Raw genomic sequence first — 14456 nt, forward strand, 5'->3', positions numbered from 1 at the left:
ATTACTTTGGTATATACAGGCTAATCTCAATTTAAAACTGAAAATCGACACATGAATACGATTATATCATAATTAGCCACAATTATAATATAAATATCAGAATATAAAACATTTAGAAATATATATTATCGATAAAATTGTGACATAAAAGATTATCAAATGATAATATTGTTACCTGTGGTTGAATACTACGTGTAACACAGTACCTAACTACGGGTGGGAATGTGATCAGGTTGTTATGTGGATCTCGGGTGAGGCTCATTTCACTGATCCACGGTATCGTCGGCTGGCAAGCGGCTCGGGGTCAACACCTCAAGCATTCGCAGATGCATAATAACGTGCGATGTTTTGCGCAGCAGGAGGCTCATTCTCCACGTAGCTGCCAAGGGCTCAGGGGTGGACCAAACTGCACTCCCAGGACTTCAGGATCTGGTAGAAATTCCCCTGAACGCTCCCCGTGGGCTAAGTCCTGGCTGCAACCTCACGCACTGACTGGGGGAGACCAGGGAGTTGGATCATGGGTAAATAGGTATGGGCATTGCTTCAAAATAATAAAAAAAACTCAAATCGAACCTTAAGAGTTCCATACCAGTTTGTAGACAATTCATTCGATACCACACAAGTACCAAATTTTGATGCCCAGCTCTACTCTTCCCACGATCCGACTCTGGGGGCACCGGGCTGTTGTGGGGGTTCAAAAGCACAAGACGGTCACCTTGACGCCCCCCCCCGGCGGGGCCACGCTCCCACGCGCAGAGCGCAACCAGGAGACATTCGTGTGCAAAAAAAAACAAAAACAACCCACATTCAAAGACGGGTGCATGCGCAGCGACGGGCGCCAAAGCCTCGCCATGGCAACCCCTCTATCGCACTCGGCCACTTATCATGGGTCCAGCTGGTACTCGTCTCTAGGGCCCGACACCAACGGGGACAGGCTGAGCGATCGAGCAAGAGAGAGAGGGAGAGAGAGAGAGAGAGAGAGACTCCGGATAAAGGCGAACCAAACCCCAGGGAACGCTCACAACAAACCAGGGCAACAGGATCTATGGGAAACAAATGACTCAGCAAGGAAACCAACCAAAGGCTTCGCTCATTTAGAGTGTGGGGGCGGCTGGGAACGACGCCTGTGGAAGAAGCTAGGCTCTTCGATGGGGGAAACCCTTTCGGGGGCCAAATCTACGCCCGATAACGTGGCAATGCCAACTGGGGTTGGTCCAGCCACTCTGAAGGACTGTGTCCTCGCTTCCCCGTGATAACACACGCACGCACACACACACGCACGTTGCGGAAATGCAGAAGGCCAAGTCAGATGTGAAAGCAAATACGAATGCGTGGAAAGGGTTTGTTTATGTGGGTTCGTCCTGGTTTCCCGTGCGTTCTGAGCACCGACAAGGACCGACGGTTGTTGTGCCTTACTGCCTGGTTGTGTTGTTCACACACTATGGAAACCTACCTGTGTAGGTGAGACATCATTCAAAGGGGCATGACAACATCAGAAGTGCTCTCTGATAAGGCTATCAGCCGGCCGCCTCTCCTTTTGGAGATGGTAAAGTCCACCAATCCGACCTCCCCTGGCGGGGTTCAAGGATGGACCGCGGCGACCTGCCGATGCGGCGGGGGGAGGGTCGCGCGGCCGGCGGCCTTTTGTTTTGGACCACTCGGGCCGCCCTCCCTCCCTCCCCTGGACTCAACATTGAGGCGCAGAAGGGTCTAACTCAGGCGGGCAAACGTTTTCGCGAGGATAACGCAAAAAAAACAAACAAACAAACAAACAAACAAACAAACACGACGGACGATAACCCAACCCATGTCAGCGGTGCATCGATTTCAGAGTTTCAGCTCTCGAAAGCCAGCGCCACATTCGCCGGCGTTCGAACGCTGCGCTCGGGGCTCCTGTGGGAGTTGCGAGCCACCCCCACTCGAAAACACCGTCGGCGTCGGCTTTTAAGCGGTCAATACGGCTCGTGTAACGAATCAAAAGAGTTTCGACTTTTGCGCCACGTCCCTTCCAACTGACCGCATCAACGAGGAAGAGAGCTTACATCTGGAAGACAGTTTGAGTAGCCTCGGGATGAAGCGCATAACAATACTAATATTATACAAACACTGACATCAACGCGCAGAAGCCGGTGTGTGTAATATATGAAACACCACTCGGTTGTTTGATTCAAGATAATTGACCTCACCCCGCTGGCCTTCGGTGTAGACCGTTTTTTGGTAAAACGGGTTAATAACAACTTGTTAATAATCCAAAAATTCGCCGGCCCGCCCCCGCCCCTGGTGCTGGAACGACTTTCGGACGAGGTCCCGCAAGCGCCGACATCGCACGGGATAGGACGGCGGACCCACCGTGCCGTCACTTCCAACGCGACTCGAACGCAGCATTGAACGAACGCCCGTTCGCAACTTTTGCGCAACTCCGGCGCGTTTGCGAAAATCCGCCCGCCGAGCACGACACTCGGGAGGACGACGACGCGTGGAACTACATTCGAAAGAAAACGACGGTCCCCTCGACATCGAGGTGGAGCCGGAGGACGAAATCCTCCAAGCTCCCTCAGAAAACTCATTAGCCAGTTAGCTAGCTAGCGCCAAGCCGCACAGTGTGATGGTTTTGTGTTGTTGTTAGGTCGACTTACCGGTCTGGCCCGGGTCTCTTTTTTTGCCGTCCGTACCCCGTCGGTTACGGCCGCTATCGGGGTTTATTTCGTTGCGTTTATAGGTGGGATCCGCAACTCGTGGCGTGGCGAGACGGGACCTCCCCCGGTGGCGGAGGAGCGGACTGGAAGTAAGTGCGGCAGCCCGAACCGTTCTCTCCGCCCTCCGCCCTCCCCCCTGAACGCAGCACCGACGGAGCCGGACAAACCGCCCCGAAGCCCCCGAAAGCGTCACACAGGCATCACGGATTAATATCCACGTTCACACGCAAAACTGTTCAAATAAATAAACAACATCACCGAAAATAAATCCGTTTCCCTCCGAAAACGTCACCCCAAAACCACGGGTTCCCCCCGAGAACGTCACTCAAAGGATCCCCGGTTACACTGAAACCAAGAACACCAAAAAGTTTCCCCTGAAACCAGAGTCGAAATAAAAACCAGTTTTCCAATGAAAAACATACAGAGAAACGTCCAAATGTTTCAAGTGAAAAACCTTATTTCTGGATGAATGTATTGGTGTAAAAAGTCATAAAATAACACAACAATTCGAATTTGACAGCATGGGGCCCGACGCTGACTACAAGAGGACACAAAGTTGACAACCATGCGTCATGAAAGTGATACTGACATATTGACAATAACATATTTATTTAAAATGTTTTAATTGTTGAATTTAACATGGTTTGTTTTTTTAAAACGGTCTGTCTTGTTTTAAGGTAAAAAAAACAAGCGCTGCCATTTACACATTATATATACAGACACATACATATTTTCATATAATAATATTTTGTGAGACATCTGGCTTGAGCCGCAGATTCCAAATATAAAACTGAATCTAATGTTTTCTGAAATGTCCAAATGCCCGAAAGAGCAGCCTTGCCCCCTTCCAATCACCGACCCAGAGGAAAACGTAGGAGAAAGCGGGTAAATATTTCTAATCAAGAGCACATCGTCCAAATAAATTATCTTTTTTTTTTTTTTATGCCCGATCATTGATGTCACGCAACCCGCTGGGGAACTGTCCCACCCGGCACAACGCGGCATTTCATGTGCTACCTTGCTCCACCTTGCGGTCCGTCGGGTGAACTACAACCTGAGCTGCTTTGAATCTTGGGCCGATTCGGAGAGGATATAAAATACCGCTTCACAAAAACAAAAAAAACAAAAATTGTTGGAATCTGTGTTTTAAATACACAATGAGATGTGTTCTAAATACAAGTAACGTTTCAACCCAAATGATCTACGAATCTCTTCAGATTTTTTTCAGTAATGTTTTTGCTGCATTGCTGCATCACATTTATATGTATTAATCCCAAACAGGAAAAAGGTTCCCCGACACTGCGCTAAATCATCACCTACCTACCTACGCATCGCCTATACATTAAGGGCCAAGAGCAGATGTTCCGAGTGGAAAAAAGCAATTTATGACAAATTCCACTTTCAAAACACACCCATAAAATAGTGCAAGTAAGGACCATTGTAATTGATGCTATTCCTCAGTCACACGACTTGCTGGGAGCGTCGTCCATAATCACCTCTTTTAGTAATCAAATTACACTTGTCATAACTGTGATGCTCATTTCGTTGGACAATTCAACTACTCCTGGGTCAAAAATAACCATGTTTCAACGCAGGAAGGAAAAATAACAGTGGGTCTTTAATGGATTTTTTTGTCTTTCATCAAGCGAGTACATACAGATACAAACTTTCGCTAATATTCTAACTACAGACAGGTCAGAAGTACTCAGGAACCTCCATAGACACCGTAAGATACACTCCATCACTGTGTGTGGATGTGTGTGTGTGTGTGTGTGTGTGTGTGTGTGTGTGTGTGTGCTGTCAAGGCTGGACTCCAAGGCCCAAAGTGGCCGCTGGCCCCTGTGTGGGAGTAAATAACGTCCAAGGTCAAAGCTGACTCAGGGCCTGGGGCGTCCACAAATAGATACACCGTAAAAACACAAATGCATGAAGCCAAAACTGGCTACATTGTGTCTGAACAACTTGCTTTGTTGTTTTTGTTTTTTTAAAGAGGTGTGTGTGTGTGTGTCTGGGGGGGGGGGTAACTGGTGGTAATTCAGGTCTACTTGTAGAACTCATGCTCTTGTTCATCCTTCTTGATGACAGTCTTGTAAGCCTTTTCAAAGTCTTTGGCCAGAACGATGTACCGGTTCTCACGCACCGCCAACATGCCCGCCTGAGAGAGAGGGAGAGGGTGGGGGAAACACATCAGTCCAAACAAATTCTATGTACAATTTACACGTTTTTTGTTTGAATTCCAACTCACCTCCTGGCAGATGGAGTTGATGTCCGCCCCTGAGATCTTGTCTGGTCGAGCCACATCTACACAGTCGTCAAGGATATCCCCGTGACAACATAACAACAGGACCAGATAACCACTAATCGCTGTTCCTGGAGTGTGATTTGACTAACAACCAATAATGGCCGGGCATTAATTCTTTGCTGAATGCATGTAGGAAGTCTTCGCTCAACCTAGCACGCCTTTGTTGGACAAATTTGATAAACCGAATTAGTGGGTATACCCATTTTTTATTTCTTTTTTTTTTTTTTTTTTTTAATGCAGGTGAGCCCTGGTGTGTCACGTTTGGTGTCACGAACACCGCAAAAGGGGTGTGTCATGGTTCCAGTGCGATTGAGAAAAAACAGTCAAGCAGCATGCAGTATCCAAACCCGCATCCGCAGCGCACGCACGAGGCTTGAGGCGGCGAGTAGCGGAGACGCTGCCCGGGTTTGAGAGACGGGCTTGGGGCGGTGCTGGAGTGGCTCCGAGCCCAGCGGGGGGGCATGGTCCCGCATGTGGGGAAAATGTCATTAACTTCTCATTTTGGATTCTAAATGGGATATGAAATGATCTAACGATACAGGGATACTCCTGTGCGTCACATTGCACCGGTAAAGGGTCAAAAATTAGCATTCGACCCGGGTGTGATGTCTGCATCACTGGTGACCGGAGCCGGAGGCGATAAACACCTGTGATTACTGCAGGGTCATTTGTCCCAGGACTGAAACCCGGGTGTAAAAATCTTACAACTTCACTCAAACAAAATGACTTATTTTGGTGACTTTCTCATTTCCCAGGTGCACAGAACAGAGGCCAACAAGGTTCATTCAGTGGGTCCTTGAAGCAGTAAGGATACAGTCCTCCAGGTCCACCTCCTCAGACAGGTTCATCTTGCTGGTGATGGTGGAGAAGATGAGTCGTTTCTGCCTACGGTCAGGCAGGGGGAATTCGATCTTCCTGTCAAGTCGTCCCGGACGCAGCAGGGCGGGGTCCAGTGTGTCTGCTCGGTTGGTTGCCATGATCACCTGAGGGAAACAGTAGAGGTCTCTCCTTCAGTGAAGCTGCCTCCACCTGATCGGCACAAAAGCGCTAAGTGCAGCGGCAAACCACTCCTCCCCTCCGGACAGCACACAGACAACCCATCGTCCCCCTCACCCCGACCCAAAATAAAACTATTTTTAAGAATTGCAAATTCATTGAATTAGCAATTGATTACAATCAATACAAAAAAAAGATATATTTGAACAACAATAATTGGGAAATATTACATACACCAAGGAAACAATTTGGGTAAAGTTTGCCACTCAGCCCTTAAGTGTTTTACACTGTGCTTGAATCTTGCCGTGTCAATTATGGGAAATGAGATCATAGCAAGAGATTTGGATCATGAGGTTAATGATTCAAAATGATTTAAAGCTTTTCATGACCCTGTGAAGATTTAGTAACTGTATAGCTGCCAATACCAACAGTAATCAACTGCATTAAATCAGTTCAATCCGTCCATTAAAGAACACATGAAATTGTATTTATTACATTTAAGAAAAGGGATTGAGGATGTCATCGTAACAGTAAGTGTATCATCATCTGCTCGACCATAAAATGATCAGAATCATTTGCAAAGTGCCCATGAAACACGAGTCCAAATATAAAAAAAAAATTCCTGCCAGCATTAAGACGATCTCTTTAATGACAAAAAGCCTTTGTTGTACGAGCAAGCTGCACTGAATCCAAGAACGTGTGTAAAAAGCAAACTTAATGTGGGAAAATAATTTTTCAATAAACCTTTGGAGCGCTTCCTGAGCTGAATGGATTAACAAAATGTTGAACGGGTGGGGCAGGATGAATGAATGAATGAACGAACGGATGGATGGATAAACAGACTGAATGAATAAGTGGGATAGAGGGACGTCCGAGTTGCATGACCACGGATAGGAGCCAGCTCAGAGACTGGGAGTCAGACTGAGCGTCCAGACTGTGCAGCAAACCGCTGACTCGGCTCACCTTGACGTTGACGTTCTGGTCGAAGCCGTCCATCTGATTGAGCAGCTCCAGTAGGATTCTCTGCACCTCTCTGTCGGCTGCAGGGAACAAACAGAGCCAGCGGACGGGGGGGGGGGGGGGGGGGGGGGGGGGGATGGATGGTTGCTGGTCAGAGAGCTGGAGCTACAAGATGGCCGAGGCAGCAGGCGCTCCAGGGGACAGTTAAACAGTTAATTATGAAACAAAAGCGCCTCGACAAGTGCTCAGCAGCAAAAATGTAAACACATCACAGCCAAGGCCCACAGCTGTGAAACCAGACGGTTTGCTAGAAAAACAAGATTTCATCTTGGGAAGAAAATAAAAACCCGCTGTCTTGTAAAGAGGTTACGTTGTATGCACAGGTAACAATTGTTCCTTCATCGCCGAAGACAAACAACTTAAAAATTATATATTACCCGTGAGGGACAATTAATATTGGTCTGAAAAAAATGATGTACGAATTCTTGAGCAAGTAAGTGCCGTCTTGCTTTTCAGGGAGCTACATCAGGAAACCATGATTGGGAGGGGCGGGGGCATGGAACTGTACGGGACAAAACCATGCCGTGTTCGCGTCTGTGTCCGGACGTAGACGAATCCCGTAAAAATATATTTATGAATCCCCTTATTTATAATACCTCTTTGAAATGTTTTCCCTGTGCATTTTGTAAGATTCTGTTTTATGGTGTTATTGTAAGACACACTCAATGACAAAAAAATTTAAAAAATTTAAAAAAGCTTCTCGACTTGAATATTCTCAGATGACTGACGGGCTGGCCACTGGTGACTCGACTCGCTGACTTTCAGGGGGCAGCCCGAGAAATAATGAAGCAGTACCTCCAGTCTGCGCATCAAAACGCTTTGTGGCGATGGCATCTATCTCGTCAATGAAGATGATGGCCGGTGCGTTCTCTTTGGCCAGCCTGAACACATCTCGCACCATACGTGGCCCTTCACCCAAGTACTTCTGGACAAACTCTGAGCCGACCACGCGGATAAAAGCAGCTGCAAAGGAAGGAAACCAAAATCGAGCCGGGCGATTCACACATAATATATCAAACAAACAAACAAATACATAATAACATATATTTATGATTCCCCTCGTTTATAATTCCTCATTGCACACACACACACACACACACACACACACACACACACACACACACACACACACACACACACACACACACACACACCCCCCCCCCCCCCCCCTACCTAAATGTATTCAGAACTACAAGGACTCATATTCCAAAAAATCCAATTGAAATAGTGGCTCAGAAGTAAAAATATATATACATTTTTACATCCATAGGAAGACTTCTGTGAATTCTGTTGACTACACATTCATATTTTGGTGAAAACAACTTTGCACTAATGCTGATGTTTATGTAATGTTTCACTAACAGCAATTTAACAATCTCGATGGGGGGGTGAGAGCAGTTCTCAGATGGGAGGCTTACCTGTAGTGTGATGTGCTACAGCCTTAGCCAGCATGGTCTTTCCACAGCCTGGGGGGCCGTACATCAGGACACCCCTGGGTGGGTCGATGCCAATCTGGGGGAAAACATCGCATTGGTTAGTTGGATATAAAGATATGGCTCAGGTGTTGCGGTGTGACTCAGCATAGAATCAAAATCAGGCTTTATTGGCCAACTATGCTGACGCATGCAAGGAATTTGACTCTGGTTCGCACAGAACAAACAGTAAAATGTAAAAAATAGCCAATTTTAAGAAAGGTATTTACATACACTAGGTAGGATCTGTAATAAACAATATTTTAATGTGAGCGACAGTTAGGCAGCATATTCAAGGATAGTAAAATCTTTGTGAAACGGTGGAAAGGCTGGAAAACCTTATCTCTGGTACTCTCAGCCTTTTACTTTCCAATAGCTACACCGTTATGAAACCACTGGAACAGACCTGTTTGTAGAGCTCGAAGTGTGTCAGGGGCAGCTCCACAGCTTCTCTCACTTCCTGTTTCTGGATGTCCATGCCACCAATATCAGCATACATCACATCTGGCTTTTGGTCTAGTGACACAAAAGAGTGCATATTTTTTGGTATCTCTGGACAGTCATGCTACTAGTAAACAACAGATTATAGAATAAGGCCAACGTAATTGTTTACATTCCTATTGATTAAAAAGAGCAAATCCTACATTGCATTTTTCCTCCCAACAAGTTGGGACATCTAGCCACCGTCAGCAATACATGTGTAGATAGATGTGCACAAATGTGTTATCGTAAGCGAATTGCAAATTTTCTTTTTCTGGGCTCCACTGTTTTTGTTGCCGTAGCGCCTGAATTTCCCTCCAGGGATCAATAAATTGTTGTCTTAGCTGAATTAAATAAGAGTAGGGGAGTATCTCAGAATATTGAGTGGGAGAGAAAAGCATAGTAGGCTTTAGTCTTTTCATAGGTTATGTTGACAATAAGAAAGTTTAATCAAGTAAAACATTGTACTGTGAAGACATTCAGGTGAAATTGGATTACGATAATACATTTGAGAGAGAGAGAGAGAAAAAAAAGTACAATTTCAGATTTTTCAGGAAACCGCTGAGAGCGTATTACCTGAGGTGAGCATCATGATGCTGCTGTCGGCCTCAGGGGGGAGCACGTCCACCAGGGCATTGCTGTGCTTGTGCAGCGCCACCGAGGCGTTGGGTTTCAGCAGCTCTCTGTCAATGGTGCTCAGGATGCGCACGTAGTAATTTGAGCCTAACAGAAGGTGTGTTGGAATATAAGTCAATTTTGCAGAAAGAAAAATCCTCGCCCATCAAGATTTATGGTGATGTCCATCCCTGCGGTGTCATTATGTGTGCTGGAAGCTCTCCCCCATCAATAAAGTCTACATGGAGAGTACCGGGTTCAACTAGTGTATCTTTGTGTCTTTTAGCTCTGCAGAGACTACCGTTCGGTTCACACCAGCATTCATTCACAGCGATATTGAGCTCCAAATTTCGTTCATTTCAAGAGAATCTTGGCAACCAGTAGATTTGAGCCTGATAGCCAAATCAATTTGCAGTGATACATTGCCTTTACATAGAATTGTACTTTGGTGAAGTCTTGACACAAATTTGTAGCATTGCGCACTAATAAACATGCTTTGGCTGTGTTGTGCGGAAGAGCGCAAAGTGGAGGACACTCATTTTAGCTGTGTGACCTCAGCTGAATTCATACAGCTCCACAAAAAATATATATATATTGAAAAAAAAACAACAAAAAAAAAAGGTGGTTTGCAGTGAGTCATGAGGCAAGAGTAGATGATATAAATAGGTTTCTGTATTTTGCTTCACTATTCACGGTTGGAGAGCAGAGCTAGTTTTCTAAACAACCGTATAGCTTTGAAATAGTACCGCCTATTTTTCAAGGACAGGGTCCAATTCTATTCACTATGCTACACTGAGACGGCGCCATTTTGACCCAAGTACCTACATTTTCTAGCAGTCATTTTACATCAATGGCCTGCACTGGGTAAAAAAAAAAAAACCTGGTGCTCTGGGCCTTGTTACTTGGAATGCACTATAACAAAATTGCAGGAGCTTTTTGATGTGATTGAATTAAGGTAAAAGCTTTTCTGGTAAGTGGAAGGGCTTCCTGTAAATGGTTGAACACCCAGATTTACAGGCGACTTCACATTATCCCTATACATGATTCACTGCGTGTACTTATACAGTGTCCATGTGCTCCTTTCTCAGTTAAAAGGGATTTAATATGAAAGAGATAAAATAATCTTAACCAGTCTATGAGTCGTGCCCCGCCCCAACTGTTTTTAGATGTTTTATTTGGAGGAACGGGGCAGGGCGATCGAGGCGCACAGAGAGCTGTGTTCGATTCCCACATAAAAATATATTTATGATTACCCTTATTTAAAATTCCTCATTGAAATATTATCCCTGTGCATTTTGTAAGCTTCTTTTATATCATGTTATTGTAATGCACACTGACAAGGAAAAAAAAAAAAGCCTGCTCAACTTGAAGAATCTTAGTCGACTGACTAGTTTCCAACTGATGACTCTTCAACATTTAGGGGGCAGCCCTATAAAAATGTGACTTTTTAATAAAGCCAAACAAACCTAACGATTAAATATCAGTCCTCTTTAAAAATGATTCTATATTATTTAGATGTTTTAATGATCCCTTTAATAATGTGAATATGAAAACGGGAATTATGTTGCAAGGGTTAACTTTGATTTTCCCCCCTAACTGTACCTGTGGTGGAACCGACGATGGCAGTGTTCTGGTCCACAGCCTCCAGGAACTGTCCAATGACTAGAGGAATGCTCTGTATTCTCTTCACCTCCTCCTGTGCATGGAGGAACTCTTTTTTCAGGTTCTTCTGTTCATCTTTGATGTACTCCTCCTGCACCTCCAGGAACTCAAGCTCCTGTTGCAGCTTCTGCAACCAAACAACAATGACAGTGGATAGTGAGAACACGGCAGAGACCGAGGTCGGGGCATCTAGGGGTGGGACGAATAACTGAATAATCCATCAAGTAAATATCATAGAATAAATTGGAATAATCAGTTGGTAGATGAAAAAAATAAAAGCCAACATTTGCAACTTTAACAAATGTGAATTCTTGAGTGATGGCTACCCTCCAGCACTAATTACCACCACCAATACCATACTGCCACTGTTAATGCATGCTCAGTGTCGCCACAATCTGCTCCCTCTCCAAAAACAACAACAAGGCAGGTCAGTAGTGTACGCAATAAGCTGTGGAACCTGGAGCTGTGTGCCAATTCCTGGTAAGACACACCAGGTTAAGAAACACTAAGACATTAACGCTAAACTGATATGTTATGTGTCATCTATTAGGCTTGGGCAGTCGTGCAAAGTTCCAAACACCGATCACTCACGCATAGCGTATGTAATGTGTAGTGTAATGTAATGTTGCAAACGCCGTCTCCACGTTCCAGAAGTGCAGGATTTATTATTTACAAGTATTTGCACAAAAACATCCAGTTGTAACAACATTAAGACACCATAGCAACTGAAAGCAACAGGGAGATTGCATCCTGACAGTGAGGACACAAAGGTTTGTTGGAACAGTAAGGAGTAAGGACTTGGAAAGTCCCTTAACACAGTTGTGTTTAAAACTGTTGTTTCATACATGTAGGAAACAAACAAAAATAAATAAATAGGTCTAAAATAAAAAGACAGCCACGGGAGCTGGTGTGCACCGCTGTCTGGAGGAGAAATTAAAAAAACTCCACTCCAGCTATAGGTTTACGTTTTTCATTTTCCATACAAGTGAGAAACTAAGGAAATAAAATAAACTGCACTCACATCATTTCAATTCTCAGATGAAAAAAAACAAACTAAAAATCGATTGTCATCAATGTCAATCGCGATCGATGGAGTCAATCGCCAATAGACGATTTAATCGTAAATCGGCCCAAGCCTATCTATAATATATTTTCTCGTGTGAAATACATCGTTTTTTTGTGTCTAATATAGCTCATTGGCCTGGAAAAGCATATCATATCAAGTCACGGCATTTCAAATGGAATTGAGATCTTCACCTGATTTTAATTAGGCTCTCTTGCGGACATGCTTGAAAAAAAAAGGTGTAGTACAGAGTACTTTGGTGATGCGTCATCCGTCAGAGCCTCCCAAATCTTTTTATTTTCAATTTTACCTCAATCTCTTTAAAAGGAGAGCGTGAACTAGCCTGGTTACCCCGTTCTCAGATACAGAGAACAGTAGGAATTGGTTCTATGAAATACCTAATAACTCAGGGTGAATAGTTTTGGCCATTTTAGGAAAGAAAACCGGTGGTATTCCCCACCAAACAAACCAAAATCAAGGGCATGACACTATATAAATGTGATTTGTATAACAAAAGTTAGCTGTTTTAAGTCTTTGATGAGTTGTCAGCCTTAAGACGCAGGCACGCACACACCACACACACACACACACACACACACACACACACACACACACACACACACACACACACACACACACACACAAAAGCGCTGTGTAGTATATATGGCCAGCACCCATCATGATACCTCAACAGACCTTGTATCTGCTGTAAAGGTCCTCTAGATCCTCTGGTTCTGGGGCCAGGAAGGACAGGCCGGTCTGAGGTCTGGAGATCAGCATGGTTGGTACGTCTTCCTGTGATGAGATGACAACAATCATTCCCAACTGCACTTTGGGATGTACTGTTCCTCAACAACTCTTTTTAAGAGAATGGCCATTTACGCACGAGGGTTTGTTTATTGCTTACCGTTATAATTTCGGTTTAGTGTATATTATCACTTTTTTTATTCGAATTACTTGATTACTGTTGTCCATTGTTTTGACGTGTGCTGCTGTAACGCCGCAATTTCCCTCCGGGGAGGAATAAAGTATTTAGCAGTAACACAGGTTGAACACTCAGTTTGTCTGGTAGCTAGCTAGCATTAGCTAGATAAGCTAAAGTAGATAATAAATACAAGGAGTTATTTCCAAGCGATTCAAGCAGCGCTAGCAAATGATACACCAACATAAAATCCCCGTACATTGGATATAGAGTAATGCAGTAAAAACACAAGAAAAGAAAGTAATTTCCAGGAGCCTGGTCAGGATCGAGCTAAACGCATCAAACTAGCATGACACGGCAAATGCACCGAGTACACTGGGAATGAATCGGCGCATTTAGATCACAGTAATCCTTGAGATAACAGTCGCCAAAAGGCAGAACAAATGCAACACATTGCCAAACGTTTTCACCCAAAATCGCCACAGAAAAACGGCGTTGGCACAAAATATCCCCAGATTTCACTCAATCCTTTTTTTCCTTGGTCGTACCGGGTTCTTCTCCACAGCTAGGATGTCCTCCATGTTGGATTTTCCTACGTAACTGACGCTGACGTAATGCGCACGGGGGGCGTATGGGTAATTGAGTTTGTGGCGCCATGGCTGCGCTGACCACGTCCAGTAACTACAATGACAGTAACGACAGCGTATTTTATTCAATAATTTACTTTCTCTTCGTATTGTTTTAGCTCATAATTGCATGAACACGTACCACGTATTTACCCATGGCGCGGCACATCATAATAATAATAATAAGAAAAAAAAACAAAACATAGTAATATTTGTTCCATTCCCAAACGGCTGGTCATTGGTAATTGAAGTGTATTTATTCTCAGAGCTTCATTGACTAATATAATTAATTTTATTTGAAGAAATAAAATGCACATTTCTTTATTATTTTAATAGAAATGCAACGCTCGCTCATAAATGTGAATTAATAAATTCAGAATTATTTTCTTCATTATTTGGATAAATGTTATTTATTCAAAATAAATGAATACATAAATATATCATATTTTTTTTAAATAATTGAATACATAAATATATAACAGTAACAACTAGATGATTCCTGGTGAAATCCATGCGCCGGCCCTTTGTATCTATGTGTGTCTACGACACTTGCATGTGTATGCGTGTATATGTGCCAGCACACTTACTTTCGTTTCTTCTTT

At 44.1% G+C, this 14456-nt stretch overlaps 1 protein-coding gene across 2 annotated transcripts; it reads right to left on the reverse strand.

The window, feature by feature from the left end:
• Positions 1–4295: 4295 nt before the first annotated feature.
• On the reverse strand, positions 4296–13815 carry psmc4 (proteasome 26S subunit, ATPase 4). Of its 2 annotated transcripts, none has more exons than XM_080005570.1 (11): positions 13777–13815; positions 13003–13101; positions 11184–11370; positions 9543–9689; positions 8893–9002; positions 8433–8526; positions 7810–7977; positions 6958–7034; positions 5813–5981; positions 4942–4997; positions 4296–4851 (listed from the first exon to the last, which is right to left on the reverse strand). In XM_080005570.1, exons 1-11 carry the CDS (start codon positions 13807–13809, stop codon positions 4738–4740), a joined length of 1254 nt encoding a protein of 417 aa, XP_079861696.1. In that variant the 5' UTR covers positions 13810–13815; the 3' UTR covers positions 4296–4737. The 2 variants fall into 2 exon arrangements, with proteins under 2 accessions (XP_079861696.1, XP_079861697.1); XM_080005571.1 differs by having other exon boundaries at positions 13699–13792.
• Between the last annotated feature and the right edge of the window lie 641 nt (positions 13816–14456).

This window comes from Zeus faber (genome assembly GCF_960531495.2).
Source record: "Zeus faber genome assembly, chromosome: 8".
Taxonomy (NCBI): domain Eukaryota; kingdom Metazoa; phylum Chordata; class Actinopteri; order Zeiformes; family Zeidae; genus Zeus; species Zeus faber.

Excerpts from the sequence above, each read along its gene's own strand:
- psmc4 (XM_080005570.1), bottom strand. The coding sequence starts at position 13,809 with ATGGAGGACATCCTAGCTGTGGAGAAGAACCCG. Across the intron at positions 8,527-8,892 it reads ACTTCGAGCTCTACAAACAG|ATTGGCATCGACCCACCCAG; the intron begins GTCTGTTCCAGT and ends GTTTTCCCCCAG. Across the intron at positions 4,998-5,812 it reads GGAGGTGGACCTGGAGGACT|ATGTGGCTCGACCAGACAAG; the intron begins GTATCCTTACTG and ends ACGACTGTGTAG.